At 36.4% G+C, this 25,704-nt stretch overlaps 4 protein-coding genes across 7 annotated transcripts; 2 read left to right on the top strand and 2 right to left on the bottom strand.

Moving 5' to 3' along the window:
• Positions 1-1,585: 1,585 nt before the first annotated feature.
• LOC122007157 (ATP-dependent Clp protease proteolytic subunit-related protein 4, chloroplastic-like) lies at positions 1,586-8,903 on the top strand. Of its 2 annotated transcripts, none has more exons than XM_042562963.1 (8): positions 1,586-1,992; positions 2,444-2,647; positions 3,895-3,950; positions 5,946-6,072; positions 6,235-6,312; positions 7,302-7,415; positions 7,505-8,382; positions 8,547-8,903. In XM_042562963.1, the coding sequence occupies exons 1-7, from the start codon at positions 1,699-1,701 to the stop codon at positions 7,574-7,576; spliced, it is 945 nt and encodes a 314-aa protein (XP_042418897.1). In that variant the 5' UTR covers positions 1,586-1,698; the 3' UTR covers positions 7,577-8,382; positions 8,547-8,903. The 2 variants fall into 2 exon arrangements, with proteins under 2 accessions (XP_042418897.1, XP_042418896.1); XM_042562962.1 differs by having other exon boundaries at positions 7,505-8,372.
• Positions 8,904-11,057: 2,154 nt separating this feature from the next.
• LOC122007159 (probable calcium-binding protein CML7) lies at positions 11,058-14,965 on the top strand. Its single transcript, XM_042562964.1, has 2 exons — positions 11,058-11,573; positions 14,709-14,965. Exon 1 carries the CDS (start codon positions 11,100-11,102, stop codon positions 11,541-11,543), a length of 444 nt encoding a protein of 147 aa, XP_042418898.1. The 5' UTR covers positions 11,058-11,099; the 3' UTR covers positions 11,544-11,573; positions 14,709-14,965.
• A 961-nt stretch (positions 14,966-15,926) lies between these two features.
• LOC122004797 lies at positions 15,927-17,123 on the bottom strand. Its single transcript, XM_042559628.1, has 2 exons — positions 16,464-17,123; positions 15,927-16,312 (listed from the first exon to the last, which is right to left on the bottom strand). The coding sequence occupies exons 1-2, from the start codon at positions 17,047-17,049 to the stop codon at positions 16,227-16,229; spliced, it is 672 nt and encodes a 223-aa protein (XP_042415562.1). The 5' UTR covers positions 17,050-17,123; the 3' UTR covers positions 15,927-16,226.
• A 2,001-nt stretch (positions 17,124-19,124) lies between these two features.
• Positions 19,125-24,800, bottom strand: LOC122007160 (probable protein phosphatase 2C 66). Of its 3 annotated transcripts, XM_042562966.1 has the most exons (6): positions 24,435-24,800; positions 22,451-22,562; positions 21,874-22,245; positions 21,580-21,697; positions 20,785-21,008; positions 19,125-19,968 (listed from the first exon to the last, which is right to left on the bottom strand). In XM_042562966.1, the coding sequence occupies exons 2-6, from the start codon at positions 22,481-22,483 to the stop codon at positions 19,483-19,485; spliced, it is 1,233 nt and encodes a 410-aa protein (XP_042418900.1). In that variant the 5' UTR covers positions 22,484-22,562; positions 24,435-24,800; the 3' UTR covers positions 19,125-19,482. The 3 variants fall into 3 exon arrangements, with proteins under 3 accessions (XP_042418900.1, XP_042418899.1, XP_042418901.1); XM_042562965.1 differs by lacking the exon at positions 22,451-22,562 and having other exon boundaries at positions 24,435-24,794; XM_042562967.1 differs by lacking the exon at positions 24,435-24,800 and having other exon boundaries at positions 22,451-24,289.
• Positions 24,801-25,704: the final 904 nt, after the last annotated feature.

Below are 25,704 nucleotides of genomic sequence, written 5' to 3' on the forward strand. Positions count from 1 at the left end.
TTTCAAGATAGGATATGCATGTGGTTCGAAAAACAACGGATCAAAGATCTTTATTCTTAAGATAGGCTATAGTACAGTGGAAGATCTTTCAGTTGTCATTTAGATATCTACGATTTGATTTTCAATTATAATATATTTATAAAGATTTTTTTCCCCAATGAAATTTGTAACGGGGAATGTTAGATTTATGGATCGATTGTTATGAGCGTTTTTTGATTTATTATAACAATGGATAGAAAATTTTCATGAGTTTGATTGATTATTCTAAATTTAATGTTATCAAATTTTGTTATTTTTTTTTATTCTTATCTCATTTGGTTGAACATTTTTTTCATTCTTAAATCTTAATTCGCACAGGTACGGAATTACATTGGTATACACAGTAAATTTATGGTTTGAGTTTTCTTCTGTATTTCGCATTGGCAGAAGCTAATGTGGACAAAAGTTTACGTTCCCAAGTTTAATCTCTTTTGCATTTGCATATTATAGAATAGGCAGGGATGAGCGTCGGATTTGGATTAGATTCTATATCTGTTATTTTCATCTCTATTTATTATATCCTGTCATATTAACTTTTATTCTCGTATCCATGGTAGATTAAATATTCATCCTTATATCGAGTTATTGTATGTCTGTTTTCTTCATTTCATCCCACCTCAATAAAAATAAATTAGAATTAACAGTAGATCTACAAAAATATATAATTTAAGAAATGGATTAAATATTTATAACATAATCCTAACTTAATCATATTTAATTAAAATAAATTAAATATCAACAAAAATAATTAGTAAGCTCTAGAAAAAAAATCATTATTTTATAGGGACATAGTCAGAAATTTCATACTAAGAGAGAGAAATATATGTATTTATATTGAGGAGAGACGACCATGAGTTAGATATTAGAGGAGGAGGAGGAGGAGGAGGCCCCTCTCTTTAGCTTCGTCCTTGCTATTGACTACTAGATTCGTTTTCATATCCGATTATCCAAATACTTATACCCTATTATCCGTTTATTTAATTGTGTCCAAAAATCCATTCGTATCCTTTTTCATTTGAATCATATATCAAATTTTCTATTAAATTCGGAAAAAAATTAGTATCCCTATTAATAAAAGTGAATAATTAGTTAAGTGAATCAATCTAATAGTTTAAGTCGAAATAAAATAAATTGATCCTTTTTATCTAATTGAATCCATCGAATTTTTAAATAAAATTAAAATAAATCAAACAAGATAAAATATTAAATAAATTGATAAAAATTAAAATAATCAAAGTTTTTATCATAGATTGAGATTGATATTTATTGATTATGTATAATCAAGTCAAATGATCAATTGTTAAATATTATATTTGATTTTTTAAGTGTAGCAATTAGTTGATTGATTGCTAATAACATAGTAGATTTTTTATTTAATTGGTTTAATTAAATTTAGATTTTTAACATTGAGACCGAAACAATTTAATCACAATAATCTATATTTTAATAATTCAAATTAATCTAACCGAAGTGAACTTATAATTTCAATCGATCAATTTTATCGATCTAAGATATATAATTATGCCACGCAGTCGCATCGCACGTGCGTTATATAGCTAGGCACATTTCCGACCCTTCGCCGCTGTCGCTTCATCGTCTTCCCTTCGAGCCGGCGGCGGAGCCATCTTTTGCCGGAGAGAAAAAGGGAGGGGACACGCCATGGAGATCGCCTTGTTCTCTCCGCGCACAATCCCTGCCGATGCCTGCCGCGTTCTTTCCATTTCCCCCAGATCGTCGTGGAGCAGCGGCAGGTCAGCGCCTAGGGCTTCCGTCTCTGCCTCGTCCTTCTCTTCCGCTTCCTCGAGGCCTTCTTCCCTAAGTTGCAGCCTCGTCGCTACTCCTTTCCTCGGCGGTGGGAGCGTCCATAGCGACTTCAACGGATTAAGGGTTCCGTCCCTGAAGCTGCCTACTCTACCCCACGCCCGCCGGCCCATGAGGGGTGTCGTTACCATGGTAAAATAACACGAGAAGAAAAATATTGTCTTTGTATCAATTGTTAATTTGTGGGCAGTCCATCCTTGTTTAAGCTACTTTTTTTCCCAGACTGTAGTGGCGTTTATGTTTCGTTGATTCATTAGTTAAGTGTGCCTTTTTAATGACTAGTACGGGAGTCAAGTTCAAAATATTCATTTTCTTCGATTGCTACTGTTTTTGCCCTTCTTTTCTACTTCAAAACGAGTATTTTTGGGGTTTATCTGGTACATCTACGTGGAGACTTTCTTGGATATGTTAGGTTCTTGTTTGCTTTTTTTTTTTTTTGAGACTCCTGGGTGGAAATTTAATTACTTACAATAGCTCTTTTGCCATTTCATGAAAATATGTCTATTGTTGTTAGCCACATTGGTGAATCATTTTTGTCTGAATCGTTCTCAACTTTTGTCGCTTGATTTTACTTTCTTAATAGGTCATTCCTTTCTTGAGAGGAACAGCATGGGAGCAACCGCCTCCGGATCTAGCTTCTTACTTGTATAAAAATCGAATTGTATACTTGGGCATGTGTCTTGTTCCAGCAGTGACAGAGTTGATGATGGCAGAGTTCTTATATCTTCAATATGAAGATGCTAAGAAGCCAATTTACCTATACATTAATTCCACCGGCACAACAAAGGTTAGTAGATTTTCCCTTCTTGAAGTATTATACCAATTTACCACAATGACGTACTACAGGATTTGTTGATTTAATGCATTAAAAAATGTGTGTACAACTTGTTCTTCCATCAGAATTTGCTAATTCAATCATTTTATTTGAGTGATACATGACATTGATTGCCTTGGTAGCTCTGTATTCTATTTTGTGCCATACAAAAAACTTATTTTTTGTTGAGTTACATTTGCGTGCTTCATGTAACTGTTGAAATATAATTTTGGCTAATGATATCAACTAAATCTCTAGTTGAAGCATTTCTGTATGGCTTCGCTTGCATTTTGTTTGCTTCATTTCATGATAATTATTGGTTCATTGTTTTGCATTTGTTCTTTTCTGGTCTGGTCATGATTTCAAAGTCATAATATCTATTTTGCTTGGTGCCTGTTTTTCTAGAAATATTCTGTGTTCCTGTGCCATTTCTTGCATCTCTACGTTACTTCTTCTCGATATGGTTAGTAAGATTTTTTCCCCCAAAGATTTGGTTTCTTTGCCATCAGATTTCTTATATAATCTTGAATAAGATGATATTTATTGATTTAAATTTACCATGGACCGAAGGATTACTGGGTGGGAATTTGTAAAGTTCCTATTTAGTAGCAAGAAAAGTAATGTAATCACTTTTTTGCTCTTGTATGAATCTATTTCATTGATGATCTAGTTAGTCTTGTTTTGCGCGTCGTTCTGGAATTATAGTTTCAGTGACATGCATAGTTTGTGGACAACAAAAAATAACCTTTTTATTTATTAGTTTCCCTTTGTCATAGTTAAGTATAGAATTAAGGTCATCTTAGATTACAATCGAAATTGGACATGGACATGTGCGTATTTTACCGAGTTATTTTTGTTTTAGAAATATGTTTTTGGCTTGCATGACCAAATGAAACTGGCCTAATTCACAACATTAGACAAACTGAACAGTTAAAATGAGTTTTTCCTGGATGAATCCTCTAGAATCTGTTTGTGTTCACTAAAATTTGATGTTCTGTATTGCCAAAAACTTCCATATCTAAATAAAAAAATACTGGCAATGAATTTCTCGTAAATCATAATTATGAATCTAGGTTAAAATGCTCCTTTGATCATTTATAGAGTTCATGTCATTCCATTAACGCCTTTTCTTCTTTTTATGACTGTTACATTCTGGAACCTAACTATATTATTTGTGCACATAGTAATTTTCGCTGAACTAACCCTGTTAGTTCCTGTAGGGTGGAGAAAAGTTGGGCTATGAGACAGAAGCATTTGCAATTTATGATGTTATGAGGTTAATTCATTTACTCATTCTATTTAAACAATGCAATTTTTCTATTTATTTTGTTTCTAGTCTGTTGGCCGCTTGCCAACGCTCTTGATGCTATGAAGTGCCACTTTCATATGTTGCTCAAATGATAGGCATTTGCTTGAGCGAACTAGAGAACACATACATATTGTAAACTCTAAAACCCATTGGAGGTTTTTTAAGGAATAATGTTCCTAGAATAAATAATGTATTATCATATCTGTTAGAATATAATGCTAAATAAAGATGACAATAATATGCTAAACCTTTACATTGGCATGAAAACTTTTAGAGTTGGTTTAAGTAATGTGTCAATCGAGTAATCAAAGAACTATCTAAACTCTAAAGTGCTAGCAAGTTGGATCCTTAGGTTCTTAGTTCTCTTCATGTCCATTTGATGGATGCTCTTTTTTCGTGTTTATCAATTAATCATGGAAGGGTAAGGTTGTTTACAATAGGCCCTTCCATAGAACCTCGCATTCACGGGAGTTTCGTGCACCGGGCTGTCATTTTTTATCAATTAATCATGGAAATTTTGAAAAGTTGTCAAGACATTAAGTAGAGAAATTGAAAAACAAAAAATAGAGATAAGTAAAGAAAATAGCATAACTAATTTCATATGAAATTAGAAAGAAAGTGAATATACTCTTAAGAAAAAGTAATAGTGAAGGAGAAAGATCAATATTGTGTTTACTTGAGAGGAAAGGAGTCCAAATGGAGGGAAAGGAGGAAAAACAATCTTTTCCCTTGTCACTTCGGTGGAAGAAAGAAGAAAAGATCAATTTCAAGGTTCTTTTTCCACTTTTGGTTCCTTCCAGAAGTGGTGGGAAGTAGAGAGGAAAAGAGTAAATCTCTATTTGGTTTGGCAATGACATAAACAAAGGTTAATTTGTCATTTTCTGTAATTTTTTGTGTTTTCCTCTCTTTTCAAGTAGACAAAACAAAGTAAATCTCTCCCCTCTCGGTTCCCCAACACTTTCCCTTTCTTTCCCCTCTTCCTTCCTTCAACTAGACACAATAAGAGATGAAAAGCTGCAAGAAATTTTCTTCCAAAAAGAAAGTAGAGAGAGATAAATAAAGAAGTATCAGGAGCAATGGCAAGTACTTTAAGTTACCAACTGATGTAATGTATTTCACAGAGGTGGTACTCGTAACAGTAGCACCAAGGACAAAGGGGAAGAGAATATGCTGGAGTTGGAAGTGGAGAAAATGAGGAGCTGGAGGTTTCTCATAGAGAAGATGAAAAAAGATAGGAAAAGTGAAGGGAGCTGAATAAGAAAAGGAAACCTTCTGAGATGCCAGATAGACTTGACAAGGGAGAAAGATGAGGAAAGTAAAGAAGGGAGTTTAAGAAAAAGTCATTGTAAAGACGGGAGATTTAAAGATGACAAAATGTAAGAAATTTTCTTCAAAGAAGAAACTAGAAGAGAAAAATAGAGAGAGAGATAAGTTCATAGTCTACTCTGAAGGCATGCTGATCACAACCAGTACCTATTGGTACCTGGTTAGACCAGCGTGTGGTAAGTTTTTGCTTTCCGTATTTTGCAGCTTAAATTCATAGTCTTTCAAAAGTCATAATCCCTTGACAATGATATCTAAGCTCTTCCCAGAAAACCCTGAAAATGAAACCAAAATAGAGAAACAAGATTGATCACAGTGGAAATATCTTAACTGAAAAACCCAAAAGTCATAATCCCTGTGATATGTTTTTTTTGTCAATTGTTCTCTTTAAATATAGTAACTGAAACGATTTTCTTGTAACAGTTTAGTGTTGTGTTGCCAAAATGGAATTATCTTCTTCCTTAATTGATTGCCTTGCTTCTTTTATGTTTGAGGACCAATCCGTCTAGATGTGAATCTTTGAAATGACCGTTATTCAATATTTTTCTCATTTCTTATTTAGAATAGAATGTGCCACTTCTGACATACCGAGTGAACACAAATACATCTGCAAATGCATTTCTTACTTTCAAAATACAGGTACATTAAAACTCCAATATTTACACTGTGTGTTGGCAATGCTTGGGGAGAGGCTGCACTGCTCTTGGCCGCTGGTGCTAAAGGAAACCGTTCCGCTTTACCATCATCAACAATAATGATAAGACAGGTAGGGGTCACCAATCTCCACTTATCTCTTGCTAATTTTAAGTCTAATTGTTGTATGCTTTGCTTCTTGTTCTGCCTGCCATTCACTGGAGCTAGTAATATATTCTTTTTTTTAGTTGTGTGTGTATTCAGATAGATGACTGAAACACTGCTTATATCGCAGCCTATTGCAAGATTTCAAGGTCAAGCGTCAGATGTTGACATTGCAAGAAAAGAAATAAGCAATGTCAAGGCTGAATTGGTATACCACTCTTCTTTAAACTGTTTAAGCATGATGCAGTTTGCAAGTTTAGATCATTCATATTCTCTATGTTAATATTAATTATTTTAAAGGTCACTCAAATATATGCTATTTCGCTCTATGCTCTTAACATTACTATAATGTGGTTCTCCTCTAAGAAGAGCTTTTGTGAATATCAAATAGCTAACCTAGTCATATCTGCACATGATACATTGAACATTTTCAAAAATTACTACGGAAAAGATTGTGTAGAAAAACTAGCTGTCTGTAAATAATATCTATTGGGAGTTTCAGATTTATCTTAGGAGTTTGTGTTAGAGATTGCATATTCAATTCACAAGGTGAACCTGGCACTGACAAAAGTAGCTGATTCATTACATGCCTATTCCTTGAGCTGATTCTTATATTCTCTCTTTTTCTATTCCTTTTCAAGTGAGATTTTGCAGTACAGGGTGATAAATAGATCTGGTCAGAACCAATCTGGAGTGAACTATAGGTTTCTGCCGTAAATATACTGAAGCTATTTATCCCCGAACCAAGTGGGTGATCTGCTCTTGAATCTTGCCGCCCTGAGAGACAACAATGTGAATGAATGTCCAGATCTCAGTGGAAGTTGTACTCTACTTCTTTTCTCATTATTCTCCTCGGAATAGATATACTTATTTCCTGTTCTTGGTCACCAACATATCTCTCTTCAGGATCATGCAACTAGTCATCGTAGCTTTTATCGTATGCTTGCATGACGATTAACATCTCTCAAATGCTTTGCATTTCTACTACATAAAAACCCTGGAATATACTGGATTTTGCTGTCTAAGCCAGTTAGCTTATTGTAATAGGACATGCTTATGAATTATAATATAGCATGTATATCTAGTATCTAGTAGTATGTTTTTATGTTTCTGACATTTGAATGCAGATTAGATGAATATAAATAAGATTGATATAATACATCTTGTCAACTTCAAAACTGACCTTGACGTGTTCAGGTTGGACTATACTCGAGACATATAGGAAAATCCCGTGAGCAGATCGAAGAAGACATCAGACGCCCTAAATATTTCAGTCCTAGTGAAGCAGTCGAATACGGGATCATCGATAAGGTAAATATTTGACAAAATAGTATTTCTTCTTCTTCTTTTTCTTTCTTGAAACTATATAGAAACTATCTAAAATTTTGGTTTATTATCAGGTATTGTACAACGAAAAAAGACAGGAAGATCAAAGTGTTATCTCTGATCTTAAAAAAGGACAACTCTCATAGACTGGTTAATGCAAATGGCTGGTAACAAAAATGTTAAATTACATTAAGTTGTGATTACCTCTTTATTCATTTCCCATTTGCTGTAACTTAAAGTAAACAAGATTAGTAGAGTTTCTTATTATTAATTCGGGTGCTTCGTGCATCAAATTGCCCTTTAGTAATGTGAAAATGCTAATGAGAATCAATTGGGGAAGGAGATGCAACGAACCTTCAAGCATCAATCCCCAGAGCAAGAATGGGATTATATATAGGTTGAGATTGGCAAGGTTTATCCCTGAAAGCATATGATCTTTCTAATGCTTCAATCGATAGCTAAGGATTCTCTTAAAATATTCTTAATGTGCTACAACAATGCAAGCTATCATCTTAGTGTTGAAATAAATGTTTATTGGTAAATTTAGTGTTTGGTTTGGAAAGAAGTTATTTATATTTGTTCAAGATATATATGTTGGTGCGGTGAGCATTAACGGTCTAATTCAGGTTTTGATGAATGACAAAGTAGGTTAAGTTAGTTTCGTTGTGATCTAATACTTTGAATAAGTGTGCAGAAGAAATCCAGCTAGGTCGACGGGCTAACCTAATAACTAGCACGAAGCCAAGTTAGATCGACGGGCCGACCTGGTAGTTGGCACGAAATTCAGACTGGTCGATGGGCGGACCTGATGTTTGGCACGAAGTCCAGACTAGTCGACAGGCTGACCTGATGTCTGGCACGAAGTTCAGCTAGGTCGACGAGCTGACCTGATAGTTGGCACGAAGTTCAAACGGGTCGACGGGTTGACCGGACGTCTGGCAGGTAAGTTAAAGTAAGCCACTGAGGGGAGTGACTTGGTGAGGATGCGTTCCCCGTTCGAGGGAACAGTAGGCGTCGATCCAACTTAGAATCATTTTGAGAATCTAAGTTGAGATCGTGACTAGATTCCGGTCTCGATGAGATGATATTTTACCTCGGACTAACATTTTCTTGCAGGAAAAGGACTTTCTGGAAGACGGTGGTCCGGGCGCCCGGAAGGCAAAAACTCTATCCTGTTACAACGAGGAGCGCGTTGATTGGCCGGACCTACATCACGGTCCGAGCGTCCGGAAGGGATCCGGGCGCCCGGAGTGTCCTATATAAGGAGGTCTCACCCTGGAGCAAAACACAACAACTTCTTCCTGCTCCACTGTGCTGTGCTTTTGCGACGCTGCAAAGCTTCTCCGACAACCTGCTGCTAAAAGTTTTCTTTCTTTCATTGTTGTCGGTATTTCTTATTTAAAAGTTTTTGTACTTACATTTGTACCCTTTTTGCGAACTGCTAATGAATTGTCCAACGAAAGCACTCGACGAGTACGAGCCTTGGAGTAGGAGTCGACAAAGGCTCTGAATTAAGTAAAAACAATCTGTATTAGCGTTGTGTTTTGCTTTTAGTTTTCCGCTACTTATTCTAACTCGTTACGAATTTTTAAATCACTATTCACCCTCCCCTCCTTTAGCAAGCTCTACGATCTAACAATATAAAGTAATTAAATGATCAATCTTGAATAATTTATTGTACTAAATGAATAAGTTTGGATATATGTATATATTTGGTAGTTAATATTCATAAGATTGTGAATTATTCATGAATAATGTTTATAAATAATAACCACAAATAAGATTTATAAATCATCCAAAAAAAATAAAAATAATGGTGATACCTTGTACATTCCATTGGTAGGCGATTGTTGAGCGACTTTCATTGAATTCGGGCGAATGGATCCTTACTAAGCACCTTGAGTGGATTTTGACCTCTCGAGGCGCCTAGGAGGGATTCGAGCTTTTGCACTCAGTGAGAGTCCTCCAGCAGTCGCTCACAAACGAGTGTGCAAGTATATATATGTTAAGGAGACTAACAAAATGATTAGTGTTAATTGTTTCATGGTTAATTGTCCTATGCTGATTACGGTTTAGGCTCGACAACCGGCTCTACGAGTTTGGGACGGGTTTAGTTATAGGCCTGGGTCAGATCCAATTCAGCCCGACCTGAGGTCAAGTTTTAAATTTCAAAAATATGCAATGCTTTCCTATGATATCTCTCTTCTTTCTACCCGACCTGAGGTCAAGTTTTAAATTTCAAAAATATGCAATGCTTTCCTATGATATCTCTCTTCTTTCTACCCGACCTGAGGTCAAGTTTTAAATTTCAAAAATATGCAATGCTTTCCTATGATATCTCTTTTCTTTCCACGATCAAATTTTCCTTTCCACGATCAAATTTGTCTCAATCGTTCTAAAATTCATCGATATTAATTTATATTGTTGAATTCATATATGAAGGCATGAATATATTCAAAAAGTTTTTAGAAATATATTAATTTTAATTTGAAGTGATTCAGGGTTCTTTAGATTTATTAGACAATTTTGAACAAAACTAATTGATAGATATATACCATTTAAAAATTTAAAAGTTTGATATTTTAAGAATCAGGAGAGTTTTAATTGTAGTAAAAGGTGATTATGCTCACTTCAGACATCCCTCACAGTTTGTCCTTAAATTATGTGAAGAAGATAAATTATGAAGTTAACTTATAGTCGACTGTCAAGTTGGCTAATGGGTGGGAAGGATTTTTTTTCTGAGGACATGCGTTTACCAGAAATTGATCTCTTGTTCTATTATAGTAAATCTATTATCCTCTTACCAGCTAAGCATCCCGTAAATCTATTATCCTCTTACCAACTAAGCATCCCGTGGGAATAATTAAAGGAGTTTTAATAACACATTGATGGTGTTAATGAGTAAGTATTATTATCCTAAGCTTGATAAATAAATTTTATTAAGTTTTTTCTTGTTTAAAAATTTATTATTTTCAATATATGCTGTCGAATTCAAACATAAGAACATATAATATATTTATGGAGAATGGTAGGAATATATTAATTTTGATTTGAAGTAATTTGAAGTTGTCTAAATTTATTAATTAATATTGTTTGAAATTGATTTAAAGATGTAAAGAACTCTGAATAATAATAATTTCAAATTAAAATTAATGTACTAATACAAATATTTTTAATGTATTTATGTTTTATATCTAAATTTGACCGTGTAAATCATGAGAATTTTTAAATCAGTAGAGTAAAATTTAGACCATAGTGTAATGGGAAAGTATTATTTATTTTTGGAATTTGAAAACTTGATTGTGTCAAATGGGTACTACTGAAGCTCACACGGTTTAGTAAAATGCCGCTATTTTATTTATGAAATTTAAATGCGAAATTATATTGTTTTAAACATATTTTTAAAGGTAGGTAAATCAATAGACAACTCATTTAGTATTTCATCTACACTATTTAATTCTAGCAATAGCCACAAGTCTACAATATTTTAAATCTTTTTTAATTTTAGACCTTCTTCCAATTTTGTAATTTTTTAAATTGTAAGCACGTTTTGACAAGAAGACCACACAATTCGCAATAGAGTAGAATAAAAGGAAAGGGGGGCAGCGGAGCGGCCGCGGGAGAGAGAGAGAGAGAGAGAGAGAGAGAAGGGAGATAGCAGCGGCGGTGATGGGGAAGGAGCCGACAGACGAGCAGGTGGCGTCGATGAAGGAGGCCTTCAACTTGTTCGACACCGACGGCGATGGCCGGATCGCGGCGTCGGAGCTGGGCATCCTGATGCGCTCCCTGGGCGGCAACCCCACCCAGGCGCAGCTCAAGGATATCACCGCCACCGAGGGCCTCACCGACCCCTTCGACTTCCCCAGATTCCTGGATCTCATGCGCAAGCACCTCCGCCCCGAGCCCTTCGACCGCCTGCTCCGCGATGCATTCCGCGTCCTCGACAAGGATTCCACCGGTAAAGTCGCCGTCGCCGACCTGCGCCACGTCCTCACCAGCATCGGCGAGAAACTCGATCCCGCCGAGTTTGATGAGTGGATCCGCGAGGTGGAGGTGGGACCCGACGGTACCATCCAATACGAGGACTTCATCCTTCGCATGGTCGCCAAGTGATCCCTTCGTTTCCGGCGGCGTGTGAACTAGGTATGTACTGATCTTTGATTCCATTATGCGATCTGGTCGTCCTGGATGAGATCTGATCATACTTCGACCTTAAATTTATCCCTCAAACCTCAATTATGTCGATGATTAGGGTCTCCACTTATTTCTGCTTACCGTCTGATCTGAATGCATTTGCAAAGTACATCGAGTATATGATGTTAAACTGTACGATTGTGTAAACATTTTCTCTGATTGCATATTTTCGTTCTCCAAATCCACTTTTTTTGTTAAAAAAAATTATTTCACTTCGTGTCACGATTCATTTGTTTTGAAGGATTGTGTTTCTATACTTCAATGAAGGTCTATTCATGTTCTTAGGAAGCGTAGAATTTTTTAGAAGTAAATAAATATTTCTATACCAACCTAGTTTTATGCGTTTATAGTTCACATATGAATATAATTTACAGACAAATGGACTCAAAGCTCTTCTTTTGCGAGCTAGATTCTCCCATTGACACAACCAAAATTCTCCATCTATTGATACTTTTTTTTACCTATAAAATGAATATCTCTACTCTCCATCTAAAATTGAAGACAAACTTTAGTTTAGTCAGAAAATGCCCTTATCAATCCTTATCGGATTTAGAAAGACGACTTACAACTATTGAGCTATCTAATCTCATTTGCTCCCCTACCTTTCATCTCTCGGTATCTTGGTCTATCTCAATTAGTATGAGTATCAAAGATCTAGGAGCAAAAAAAAAAAAAAATAGAATCATAGTTGTAAATTGATTGTATTTTTAGAACTCTTTATCTCTCTAATTTTGCTTTTCTCGTCTTGAATCTTGCACTCTGGCGGAGATGGTAAACTATCATTATACCACTGATCAGATTTTATTTATATCCTCTCATGGTGTTAAAAGACTTAAATGTCCAAGTTCCCTATAAACTTATAATATCGATGGCTAATCTGTCAAATAATATGGTTACCTGTCAAATAATATGGTTACATCTAGATGTTAGTTGTCATTTTGACAAAATCTGTGAAAATAATGTACCGACCATTATAACCAATAACATATTTAAGTAATTTGAGGTACTTTTCTCATTGAAAGATGCCCCAAAATTTTGTCAATGGTTATTTCATAGTAAGATAAAGTCGTTTGGAGAAATTAGATAAGGCATGTTTGTTGGCAGTTATGGAAACAAACAAACGCATGAGATGTATAGAGCTTTATAAACAGTGTAGTTGGTTTAGCATAATATCACAAAGGTATACATTGAAGATTAAATCCTGCCAAATACCAACAATTACAACAACAAAACACCTGTTCGAACTATTGCTTTTGTAGATGTATTTTTTCTGTCAATATAACCATTTTATTGGGTATTTTCATGTAAAGAAAACTTGCCAGATGGAGTAAACAATAAGAGGCATATAGCATTGCGCTACAAAAATATATTTGAAACTGAGATAAATATGTTTGTTTAGGCTTTCTGTTCTGAAATTCCATAGTTCCATTGAAATATTTTGATGTTCATGACTAAAACATAAACTACTTCTGGACTTAGATGATTAGAAACTTAAAACACCACCAGAATATGCCAAAGTAAAAAATAAAAAAAAATAAAAAAATAAGAGCATAAAACTCTTACCCGAGCTTATTTGATGATCCCTATTGGGTTTTAGTGCTAGGTATTAGCATTAAAGCTCGTGCTTCTCCTACTTGATCCTTCTCAAGTTCTTTGTCAAACAACTATCTTAGTGCTTTTCTGGATTGAGAGATTTGGGGGGGAATCAAGAGGATGGATTTGGTTTCGATTATCTGTGAAGCCAATTAAAAGGATGGATTATCTTTCAATTTTTCCTTCACATTTTTGCATGGCAATTTGGAGATATTCATTTGTCTTCTGTTCGCCTCTAGTTGTTTCTTTTACTCCCTTCCCTCTCCCATGATTATGAGTTCCTATACAAACATTAGTAGAAGTCCAATATATTCTATAGTTAACAATTTAAATCGATTTGTAGGTGTGAGGAATAGAGAGAGGAAATTAAAACTAAAGTAAACATAATTAAATAAGAAATCCGAATATTACTAGTGATATTGCAATATAGTCAATGTTAAAGAGTTGGATTAACATGGCTGATGATAAAAACATTGGTAAAAGTCTTTTTTAAGTCTTTCCATTTTGCTATCACACTTATAGATATCAAATGAACTCTTTATAGTTTACCTCTATTAATTTATAGACAATTTTTCTGTTACAGTTCAACTTTAAAAGATTCAACTCTTTGAACTATAGTCTACTATTTGTCTTCGAACATTCCAATACCATATCTTGTACAGGACTATACTAACTCAAATATAGGTTTCACCCTATCGGCATACCAATTGAGCTTCGCCTAGTGGTACACTCTCGATACTGGCCTTGTTGCTCCGAATCCATTTGAGAAATATCCCCTTGGCCTCATGAACAACTCTTTCTTCCTCGTACAGCTCTCTTCCTTTCTTGTGATGGACTCGAACTAGGATAATCCCAAACATAAAATTGTTTTTATTTACGTTTTCAAATACATTTTATATGAGCATATAAGTATAATATGCTATGTGATAGAGCTATGTGATAGAACAGGCATGCGGTGGGTGGCATGCGTCAAAATTCCAGATAAGAGCTATGTGATAGATACATTTGAATACCTACATCCTGCTGATACTTTGTGATAATATGGTTCAGTATGAGTTCAGATGTCGACTATATCTGTTTAGAGTTTCTTGTCAGTCATATCCTTCAACAAAGACATATTCAATGATGAACAATCAAAGAAAACACAATGAATTCATATAGGCGAATAGAATAGTCGATCCCAAATAGTTGGGATTTAAATGCAGGCTTGATGATAATGATTAGAATGTGGGCATATCCATGGTTTTCATTGAATCTACATGACCCTGCAGAACTTTGTATGCTTGTGAATTTCAGTATACTTATTGCTAGTCGTTTTTCTATCTCGACGCTTTAGTAATTTTTTTTTTTGTGCTTCATATGATTAAATTTTCAGGTAAATCTTCAATTAGATTGTATCTTGATATTATCTAACACATGAACTACTGTTTTCCGTGCTACTCAAAACTTTGAGAAGTTTTCCCTGATTTTATTTACCGCGAACTTTTTCAGACTTTCCTTCCAAGCATGATTGTTCCTTCCAAGCGACAAGCGTGATTGTTCGACGAACGGGTCACGACCGATGGTCGTATCGAGTGAGTTGTTACCTTTTCTCCAGTGTTATGTCGGACTCGGTCATTTACATTAGCTTGATTAGCATTTTGTCTTAGTGTTTCGATTGTTACCATAAAGCTTATCGTGTGGCATTCTCTAATGCTATTTTGTTTGTAATGAATTTGGCATTTGCAAAGTATCGTAGTCGAACACAATTTCGAGATCGTCCGTTTAAAGTAAATATGATTAAAAAAAATATTAATATTTTATTAGATTTGAGATGTATTAATTTTTTAAATTTCAATTTGCACTTGTTCAATAAATCTAAATGTATTAATTCAGCAGGCATTTATTTATTAATTTGGTAGATTAATTGAGTATTTTTAATCAACTGTAGTTGTACTTAAAAACAAATTATTGAACTAGTAATCTAAGCTAGGATCGAATCACGGATCCTTGATGATAATTTGACATCCTTTCGATGTATTATAATTATAATTTCAGGTTTAAAATGTTGAATCAAGTAATATCGAATCTGAGTTGATTGATTGTCACATGGAAATTTCTGGACCATGAGGATAAATCAGGAAATGGATAATTAAAAGTCTAGCATCTTATCTTATGATTGAGTATCTCATTTTTTTTAAAAAAATTATAAATGTACTCTCATTTTTTTAAAAAAATTATAAATGTATGGAATTAGGATTGAATCGCATATGCCTGAAGATAATTTAGGGCTCTCCAATCACTCCAACTGCACAGAGCCGGTGACTCAACTGCAGGCGTACTGGTTCTATATGCCAAGATGCACAAAACAATATTGGTAGATGCACCTATTTAATTAAAATTATTTTTTAAAAATAATAAAATAAACCTTTTTTTAGCTCAAAGAAGTATGAATATTTACAAAGCATATTTAATTAACACAAGTTAATTTATAAATTATGTTATAATTTAATCTTTCATCCATTAGCTTTCGTCCATATAACATACTCGAAATAATTTTTCGTATAAATTCCTACGGATAGTTATTATAACGTGAACAAACTACGGAGTATAAATTACAATGTATTCGAAGGGTTTAGAATTTACTAAAAACTATCTAATAGTGTCATAAAACGTATTTCTGGTGAGTTGAAAGTTTAAGATGCATTCGTATATCAAACATCTTATAACTTGATACAAACAATTAAACTTCATTAAAAATTATTTTAAACCCGATTACAGTAAAATTATATGGAATGAAAACAAAATATTCTCGCGAAAATTGTTAATTTCTTTTACAAACTCAAAATTTCCGTGAGAGAGAGAGAAACTGCCACAATTATTAGAAAATATGAACAGGGGAAGAGAAGGGAGATGTGAAAGCCCAACGGAATGCTAGCTCCAACACACAAAATCCTGCTGCATTATTACGATTATTATTCACAGAGAAAGAAGCAAAGAGGGAAGAAGAAGAACCTCTCTCTCGATCTCTCAACTACTCAGACGCGACGCCGAAGTGAGAGCCACCGCTTGAGCCCAAACCTTCAGCCGCGCCTTCACGTCCTTGGGATCGTCGCCTGCGCAACAAAAAAAAGGCCATGGCGTTCTTGATCACCGACTGTTCGACGAAATGTTCGAAGAGCTCGAAGATCGGAGAGTAATCGTGGAGAAGCCTCGAATTGTGTAGGAAAGGGAAAAAATCTGTGGAGATGTTGATCGGATCTGTACCTGGACTCGAGATCCTCCAGCTGACGGGGGAGTTTCCGCCGCTGCTTGTGTCGGCCGTCAGATCGGAGAAGGTTTCGGGGATCTCGAACTTCCAGTCCGCCGGCAGGCCGATGCCGAGGTCGCGGCACGCCCGGACTTCCTCCATGTCCATCCGCATCCGCCCGGATCCGCACCGCGGCCGGACGACCACCCGGCACTCGGCGGCCGATCCGTCCTCCGCGGCCGCGTGGCTCTTCTTCAACTGCCACGCCCGCTCCAGACGCCGCTCCCTCCGCCGCCGCCCGTGGCGCCTCCTCCTCCCGCCGCCGCGGGCTTCTGTCTCGCTCGCGTACTCCTTGACCCAATCCTGCCCCGGCAGGCCGCGGATCGGCGTCCCCGGCATCGACGCCACTCCCGTGCCCGAACCCTCGTCCTCCTCCTTGCTCGATCCGCCCGATCGCATACCGCCGCCGCCGCCGCCGACGGCACTCTTAGGCGCGCTCCTCGAGCCTTCGTCCTCCGACGAGGGCTCCACGTCGGCGTCGTCCCCCTCCGACTCCAGCGAGAGGCGAGACATCCTGTAGCTACTCGCCTCCTCGAACGCCATGGGGATGTGCTCGAATGTGACCAAAAAGAGCAGGGAGACACGGAATCGACTCCGGGGGTTAAAGTCTGATTAACGGCTTTATATATAGCAAATCAAAAGCCAAGCATTCATTAAATATAGGGTAAAAATAAAAAAGACAACTTAAATAAAAAAAAGGGGTTAAATAACATAAGCGAAATATCGATTCAATCTATTAATTAGAAAATTCAATTTTTTTAAAAACAAATTTCGATTATTTTGATTTTAATTTTTAAATTTAAATTTCGAATAAATCGATTAAGTGGAGTCAATGGGTAGGAGTGATGATCAACTACTCTACTTTAATAGGTATTTTTTTGATAATCAATTGAATTAATTAATTTTCTTATTTGTTCTATTTATTTCATTATCGTGATTAAGTTTGGTCGGTTTAATTTGTTAAAAAAATAATTTACTTAATTTAATGGGTTAAATTTTTGACCAATTACTTAATCTTATATCACTCATATGTTTTATATATCAAAAATATCTCTTATTCTAATACTTTCAGAGTAAAAAAATAATTATTTTGTTTTAATCAAAATTATTATATGTAGAATACTGTTTTATCATATTTTAAAATAATTATAATTACTCTGAATCAACTTAATTAAAATTATTTTAAATTGATGATTTCGTAAGAATATTTTTGAGATAAAAATGATATAACGAGGCATTCTTCTCATTTTAATATTTTTTTTTTAAAAAATATCTTTTGATATCTACCTAGAGCAATTATCCAAAAGGCCCCCTGATATGTCAAAATTTTAAAATAAAAGATATTTTTGGCGTAGGTTGCGCTATAAAACTAGTCTGAATTCAAATATTTTAATGTATCGAGGGCTTGACTGGGTAATTGCTCTCGAGATAACGCTCGTGTGAAATGGAAGAGAACACATAATGCGAGATAACGAATTAAGTTAATCAAATATATTAGTGTTAAGTAGGCTCCTTAACCACGCTGTTTTGCTGTAATAACACTATTAGTCACCAAGTTAATGGTTTGGTTGTACTCAAATTAATTATAAGGTTGTCTGAAGATATACGGCACGTGAGATAATATTTTTAGTATTTTTATTATTTTATAAATTTAAATTCTATTTCCCAACATTTATATTCAACATATATATATATATATAAGGAATTACTTTAATTATTTACATGACGTCATATATCCTTAAAAGAATTACTTTCCCGCAATTCCCGCAGCAAACGGGTATCTCCTACCAGAACCATTGTCTCACAGGACAATCCTGGCCGTCCAAGTGGCTGGATAGCGACTGCCACGTCAAAATGGTCGATGCGGATGGCTCTTTTTCGCCTACCGTACGGCGACGCCAGGGGCCCACGCCTGGCCCGGACCGACACGTACCCTTTGCGAGCCCAGTGGGCCCGCCGCGCCTGACTCGTGTGGAAGACCAGGAGATCCACGTAGTCCGCCTGCCGACAGCGTGGACCGCGTCCTGTTGCTTTTCTCAAAAAAAAATTGCCGGCTCACGGAGGGTTCTGAACCACCGACCCTCGGCGATAACTTCTGTGGGCCCCATTCGATAGACCAGTGACATTCTCGGTGGAGCGAGGGGGGGACCACTTCGCGGCAGCACGTTCGCGGCAAGGTCCTCAAAGCGAAAAAGCTCCATCAGATTCCTCCACGTGGACGAGCATCGGAGTGCCACGGCACGTTATCCAATGCGGCAAATCTTCCTTATCCGCTTCGTAACGTCACGCACGAGAGGATAAGGGAAGAGAGAGAAGAATACCTTGTTTACTTTGAAGGACGGATTCACCTTCCATTCCTTGCGATCTTCTCCCTCAAAGTAAACGCACAGTGTAGACCCATTGATATTTAATAGGACAGAGTAAGCCACGTGTCAGCAAGTGTCACAGTGAGCTATACAACGCCGACTTAGTCAACTTAATGCGCGTGAGATTTTCAAACCGGCCAGGTCAACTCATTCGTCATAGTCAACATAATCTTAACAATTCACGTAAGCTTTCATTAACGATTTAATAATAATAATAATATTATTATTATTTAAAACTAATGACTTCGTGAGTAAGATAAAACGACTACTCTTGGATATTTTAATCAAATGACAGTTACATCAATTATTAATTTAAACCGATCAGGTTGACCAAAGCTTCGAGTCAACTTGATGAGCTCCTATCGAAAGTCGTTATAACTAATCTAATTAAATTAGCTATTTTCTTAAAAGTGAAGAAACATACATATTTCACAAGCAAGTAAAAAAAGAAGATTGTGAACTTACTGCAGAATCATAATGCTCCAATGATCTATGTGATCATACACTTTCAGATATCGAAGAAGCTCCGAGTCTACTAGCTTTTGTTTCAGACTTTCCTGAGAATCTGAGATATCAAACAATGGAAAGAATGGAGAAATCCATCTTTAAATCAATAATCTGTAGATCTTTTTCCAGTATTCAAAGATCTTGGGATATCGAGTATCGAGTTCACTCTCGTTACGCCTTCGAGAGCAGACCATTCATCATCCTCGACGGTCGATATGCAAGCAGCAAGGGTCTTAGTAGGTTCTTCAGTTACTGGTACAATCTCATCCAGTGGAGAATTATGATTCTCAGTTCCATAAACCGAATGATCCATTTCTAGCATGGTTGTAGCTTCCTTATCTGGAGGGCCCTCCGTCGATTCTGATGGGTGAGTAGGTGTTTTCTTGGAATCGGCTTTCTGAAATTGGTCGGTTGATGATTGCTTCTCAAAGAACAGACAGACAACAGCACAATCATCGATCTTTGAGGTAGGAAATTTCAGCCTCCAGCATTGCACCGCACAGTCGACAAGGGCTCTTGCGGCTGTCGCACGAGATGGTGCTGAAGCAACAATGTCAACAGCCTCCTTGTTCGATAGAACATCCCATACCTATCAAAGATTCGCGATCAGTCAGTAACATAATCAAGCAATACATTCTCGAAGATCATTTAGTTACACGACTCCAATATCCGACAAGGCTGTTGTTAACCGTATCATCACAATTTAAAATCTAACACTACTGCCATTAAGTCAAGATCAATGATGAAAGCGAGCTGAAGAACTAGTAGTTATTTCAAGAAGAGAAAATAACACAGAAAAAAAACAAAGGAATTGATCGACAAAAAAGAGTACTATAGGTTGGACAATTTTGGTGTATGGACGAAAGCATCCTTGCTAGCCTCCTACAACATAAAGCTGACAAATTTGTGCTAATTTAGAAAAGATTACACTGATGCAAAAAGATTGTAGTGTGAAGATTTCATAGGAGAAGTTAGAATTTTATATATCTTTGACCACCAAGATTACAATCTAACAACAAACATGTCGATGATGTTGCCAACACATGTCGATGAGGAAAACCTCTAAACTAAGGAATATTAAGCATGTTGAAGATTAGGCATGCCAAGACATGAAATACATAAAGAACAATGAAGATACATGGACTATAGAAGCAATTAGGCGACATGAGACTATGAAAATACATACATTAATTGAGGATGATGAGAGACCAAAGAAGACTTGATTAGCAATGCTAAAATAAGATAAAATTCATTTAAATAAGGATATAGTAAGAGATCGATAGTGGGATAAAGGTTTGATTATTGTTGTTGTTGTAGATTATATGAAACAATGGCAATAAATTGTCTATGTTATTTCTAGTTCATAAGTTGAAATGTGATTCTTTGACACAGTAAAACAACATACCCCGTCAGAAGCAAGAATGATAAATTTATCTTTATCTGTGAGACGGTGATACAAGATATCTGGCACAGATATCAAACCATAATCTTTAAGGCAGAAGTCCCCAAAAGCTCTTGACATGGCCAGGCCTGGTGAGTCCCTGTTTGGTAGCCATAAACGTGCAGTTTCTGGTTCGTCCTTCAGGGCAAAAACTCTTCCTTTGCATTTCTGAATTCTTGCTGCTTCTCCTAGATAATGGTATGCCGATGTTTCATTGCCGAAAAAATGATAATGCCTCAACAATGAGGCTTTATAACAACATAAAAATTCACAACGGGAGCGGTAAGCCTTAGTGCCACAATAAGTCTGCTCTATGACTCAAATAAATCTCCAGTGGTAGAACAAGTTCTATATAATAATCCCATCTAAAGACTGAATTAGTGGGGGTCGCTCATGCATGGGTTGTCAACTTTCTCAACGCCATTCAAAATAATGTTGATTGTTGGATGGACTGAAAAAGACACACTACAGAGATATCAAAGTTATCTTGCTTTCGCTTAATTCAAAATAACAAAAAGTGGTGGATAAGACTGTCTGCTCAGCTCTAGCTTAACCCAGTACAAAAACAGCACCAAGTTTAATTTTGGGTCTTAAACAAATTTGATGAAAGAAATAGAAATATAACAAGATGATTGGTGAACTAGGAAATAGACATGTACAACTTCCAAGAAAAATCAATGTGTTGAGTAAAAATCTAAACACTCTTAGTCAGTTGGTGAGCATATCATATAGTTGGGGAACGAGAGAAAGGCATTATACCTGGAAGATTAGGCTTGAAATCCACAGTCATCTGTACTGCAATCAAATTGTTATCTTTATCTCTGGTGCCCATCACTGCTCTTGAGTCACCTAGATTTCCAATTACAAGATCTTGTCCCTGGATAATTGTAGGAAATACAAGTTAAACTGCATAGACTGGAAGCTTATCTTCATTGTGTTTTTGGAATACCAAAACTAGAACAAAAATTAGGACAAGTTATATCAATTAAAACAAGAGACAATGCCTAACTTTTTTTTGAAGGAGGAAAAGACAAATGTTTTAGAACTTGTTACCTGCTTTACCATAGTAACAGCAGTAGTTCCACTACAGAAACAGTCAACTGCTGAGTTATCTTTCAAATCTTTGTCAACTACCTTAAAGGCTTCTAAGAAGGATTTCTTTAGTGGAGGATACATTTCAGGTACTGTGCCATTCCCATGGAACTCCGAGGAGTCACTAGGTTCTTCATCAGGTTCTTCATCAGTATTGAAGGATGTCATTTCTTCAGAATCCTTACTTCTCACCTTAGCAATAAGGTTAGCGCTCCATTTGTTAGACAATTTGAGAGGAAGAGAATCTCTGACCTTTTGGGCCACCAGGTGACCAAATGGACCATGGCCATCGAACACTCCACAGAAGATGGTGTCGCTTCTTGATACAAAATTCTACAGGAACAAGAATATCATTGTACCTCAAGGAATTTTTGGCGTGTTAAGCAGGAATTTAATTAATATCAGTAAATCAATTGCATAAAGATTTACATGTCTATATTTGTAATGCTTCTCAGGTCTCAGATAACATATTTGTTATAACTGAAATAAAAAAGTAAGCAATTAAAGGGGAAAGGCACTAATTGAACGAATCACAGACATTGTCAGAAGAGTTGCCTGAGGAGCAGCTCATATTGCAAAATATCCTTGATAATTAGATAAGCCACCAATGCACACCGATGGATGCATGGTCAGGCTTAAAAGATGTGCACCTGTGGAAACTAAAATTATAAGATAATGGTCATGAAGTACGCAAATAAATATCTAATTGAAAAACTAAAACTGACAGAGAATTTGATTCAATTGGAAGCGTAACTGGATACAGAGAAAAACTGAAGTTGGGTCCATGATGATTGGAGAAAGAAATTAAGTGGAATGTGCTTGAAATTTTTTGTAGTTCCACATGATAACATTCATAACCACTTCAATAAAGCTAGAGCATGTTTAAATGTCCATGTTTTAGGAAGTAAACCTGATCCTATTGTTGGACATTTAATATGAAGATATTAGGACTTTTGAACACCTACCTAGGGGAAAATATATAACTCATTCTACAGGGGTGGGATAGGACATAAATCACAGTTAAAACATATACATTGCTAGCTAGGAGAATCTATGACTTTAAATTCTGTTAACAAGACTTGGCCATATCAATGAATTATTGTTTACACTGAATAACATGATAAAGTGGGAATCCAACCACCGCCCCATAGAAATTTCCCACCAGCCACCAGGATAAATCAGGAAGCGCATACGGCGGCCAACTCAGAAGCCCAGCATCCTTTGATTGCACCCTCCATTTGGAGGAAAAAATCCTACAAATACGTCATAACTGGGGTTCGAACCGCGGGTGCCTAGGTGACAACCTGGATGTCCTACCGTGGCCCCATAGCCACGGGGACTAAAACTAAGGTAGCGTAAACTTTTTATAATGACTGGCCCCACCGCTGAGCGACCCCATACCCCAGAAACCCCCGAAGGGATTTTTTGGGGAGGCACAGTTCCACTTTGTTGCCAAGAGGACTCGAACACGGTACCTCAGGCAACATTATGCAAATATTGCATTTTTATTTGTTGCTAAGAGGGCTCGAATCCGGCACCTCGGGCAACATGGTATCAATGTGCTAGCCACTAGGGCAAAGCAACGCCAATCCCTAAAATGGCATCATCGAGAATGGAGAGAGGAGAGAGGAGAGCGGAGAGAGAGAGAGATTGGACTTGTTGGAGGAAATCTCTAACCTCACACACTAGTTATATTGTACTGAATTGAATGCCTTTAGGTTGCATATTGATTGTCTATTTATAGAATTACATGGAGAACTAATAAAATTAGTTAACCTTATCACAAGGTCTATAGACCAATGATATTATGTAACGTATTCTATGGACTAATCATGTTATTTAACCTACTCTAATATCCTATTGTCTCTATTGTTGTTGCTTGGATTCTTTTTGGCCTGATCCATTTGGTTGATTGATTGATTCATCCTTCTCAAGCCCAATCCATGTGGAGAGCAAGTACATAGCATCTCTTCTCTCTAGAAAATTGTACACATCCTCAAGCATGAAGTTTGACCATCTTTAATGGAGTATTTTCAACTCATGATGGACCGAGGGGACTTGTTGATGATAGGATGCTTAGTCCAACAAGTACAGTGTTATCTCCAAGGGTAAACCTTCCTAAATGACTAGTTATTTGGGGATGGAATGAACTCTAACTCAGTTTAACATATATCGTCTTGTCAAATCTCCACTTGCTGGAATCCTTCTAAATTCCCTCGCCCTTCCTATTTCTTCTTCCTCCCTTCACAAATTTTCTGTGATCAATCACTTTTGCTAATTTTAATGTTATGCGATTCTCATTTTGAAGGGATTCCACTTGATTTTTCTTGTCAGTTTGAAAATGAAAGGGAACCCAGATAACATCTTAAAACACTAAAAAGCTTACCATGATGTGATGAACAATTGCCCAAATGGGGCTAATCCAATATGAATCCCTAACCAGAAAACCCCCCCTTCTTCCGCATTCAATCCCCAAAACGACAGAAAGTATAAGGCGAAAAAAAAATCTTTTTGACCGATACCTCCCAAACGATCATGGCGTCCTGGTTGGACCATTTATGCCCCTGCTGCGTGTGAAGGCAGGCCATCTCGCTGGCCCCGTTCGAGAACAGACGACCAGTAAAGCGGTGCAGCTCATCCTCCTCGATCTCGCAAGCGACAGACTCGACTTCCAGCAACCGTCCCTTGCCGCCGCCACTAACCTCCGTCCCTTCCTCCTGCTTCGGCTTCTTCCTCGACCTCCGATTAGCAGAGTCGCCCAAGTAACGGGACGATGATGCTGCGGAGGTCTGCCCCACTTCTGCCGGCGGCCGGCAGCACGACAAGCACGCGCCCATTATCTGCGACCGGCGTGGGGACGAAACCGACGACCGAAGGAGCGTCTCGATGCGGTCGGTTGGTAAGTTACATAATATTTTAAATTTTATTTATTTTTTCTTTAACCTTTTAGCCAATATATTTTCATAATATATTACTAATCAAAATGATTAGTAGTAATTAATTATACCTTATTTTTGAAGATATTAACTTTCCCGATGTCAACGTTAACTTCGAAACTATTACTCGACATGATCAACGATTTTAAGTGACCATCATTTACGTATCAATTTGGCCCTAAGTTATGATATTATAAGATATTTAGATTATCATTCGGGTGTCTATCAATTCGATTCTAACAATGGTATATTTATTTCTAAATTTTTTTTCTTTAAATACGATCCGGACTAACTAAATTTATTATTTATCCATCAATTTGACTTTAAAATGCTTGTTGATTTTATTGTTAAGGAGTTTTTTTTTCTTTAAATGGCACGTGATTAAGAATGTGGCTTGTATGTAGAATACCTTGATTAATAATCACTCTAAACTTTCTCCTCGTTGAAGGAAGGAATTCAAGCATGATTATTTCTTCGGGTTAATGATTTACTCATTAAATCAGCGGATCTTTAGTCAAATTATATACATTGCATATGAGAAATTGTTTATGGGCAAAAATTAAAAAGGTAATGTTTATTATTATTATTATTAAAAAATATTTGAATTTTTTAAAATTTTAAATTATTTATAAGATATATTAAAAATTAAAACGACTTGTTTACCCAAAGGAGCGATTACGTTATCTTATTTATCAAAAGAAACATCCTAGTTTCAAAACTATCAAAAAGAGCACTAAACACAGTATTATTCTCTTCCTATCAACCTCCTAAATCTCACGTTATTTTTCAATGCATGAGTCTGATATGGGAAAATATCAAGTCTACGCTGGACTTAATATTGGACCATATCAGACTC

This window comes from Zingiber officinale, chromosome 7B (genome assembly GCF_018446385.1).
Source record: "Zingiber officinale cultivar Zhangliang chromosome 7B, Zo_v1.1, whole genome shotgun sequence".
NCBI lineage: Eukaryota > Viridiplantae > Streptophyta > Magnoliopsida > Zingiberales > Zingiberaceae > Zingiber > Zingiber officinale.

Bases quoted from the DNA above. Each gene is read 5' to 3' on its own strand.
- LOC122007157 (XM_042562963.1), top strand. From the start codon at position 1,699: ATGGAGATCGCCTTGTTCTCTCCGCGCACAATCCCTGCCGATGCCTGC. The intron at 2,648-3,894 runs GTTAGTAGATTT...TAGTTCCTGTAG, and splicing joins ATTCCACCGGCACAACAAAG to GGTGGAGAAAAGTTGGGCTA. The intron at 6,313-7,301 runs GTATACCACTCT...TGACGTGTTCAG, and splicing joins GCAATGTCAAGGCTGAATTG to GTTGGACTATACTCGAGACA.
- LOC122007159 (XM_042562964.1), top strand. From the start codon at position 11,100: ATGGGGAAGGAGCCGACAGACGAGCAGGTGGCGTCGATGAAGGAGGCC.
- LOC122004797 (XM_042559628.1), bottom strand. From the start codon at position 17,049: ATGGCGTTCGAGGAGGCGAGTAGCTACAGGATGTCTCGCCTCTCGCTG. The intron at 16,313-16,463 runs GTACAGATCCGA...TTTGTTGCGCAG, and splicing joins CTGGAGGATCTCGAGTCCAG to GCGACGATCCCAAGGACGTG.
- LOC122007160 (XM_042562965.1), bottom strand. From the start codon at position 24,749: ATGGGCGCGTGCTTGTCGTGCTGCCGGCCGCCGGCAGAAGTGGGGCAG. The intron at 22,246-24,434 runs GTATCGGTCAAA...TTGTTCCTGTAG, and splicing joins ACGCCATGATCGTTTGGGAG to AATTTTGTATCAAGAAGCGA. The intron at 21,698-21,873 runs GTAACAAGTTCT...ACAATTATCCAG, and splicing joins CTGTTACTATGGTAAAGCAG to GGACAAGATCTTGTAATTGG.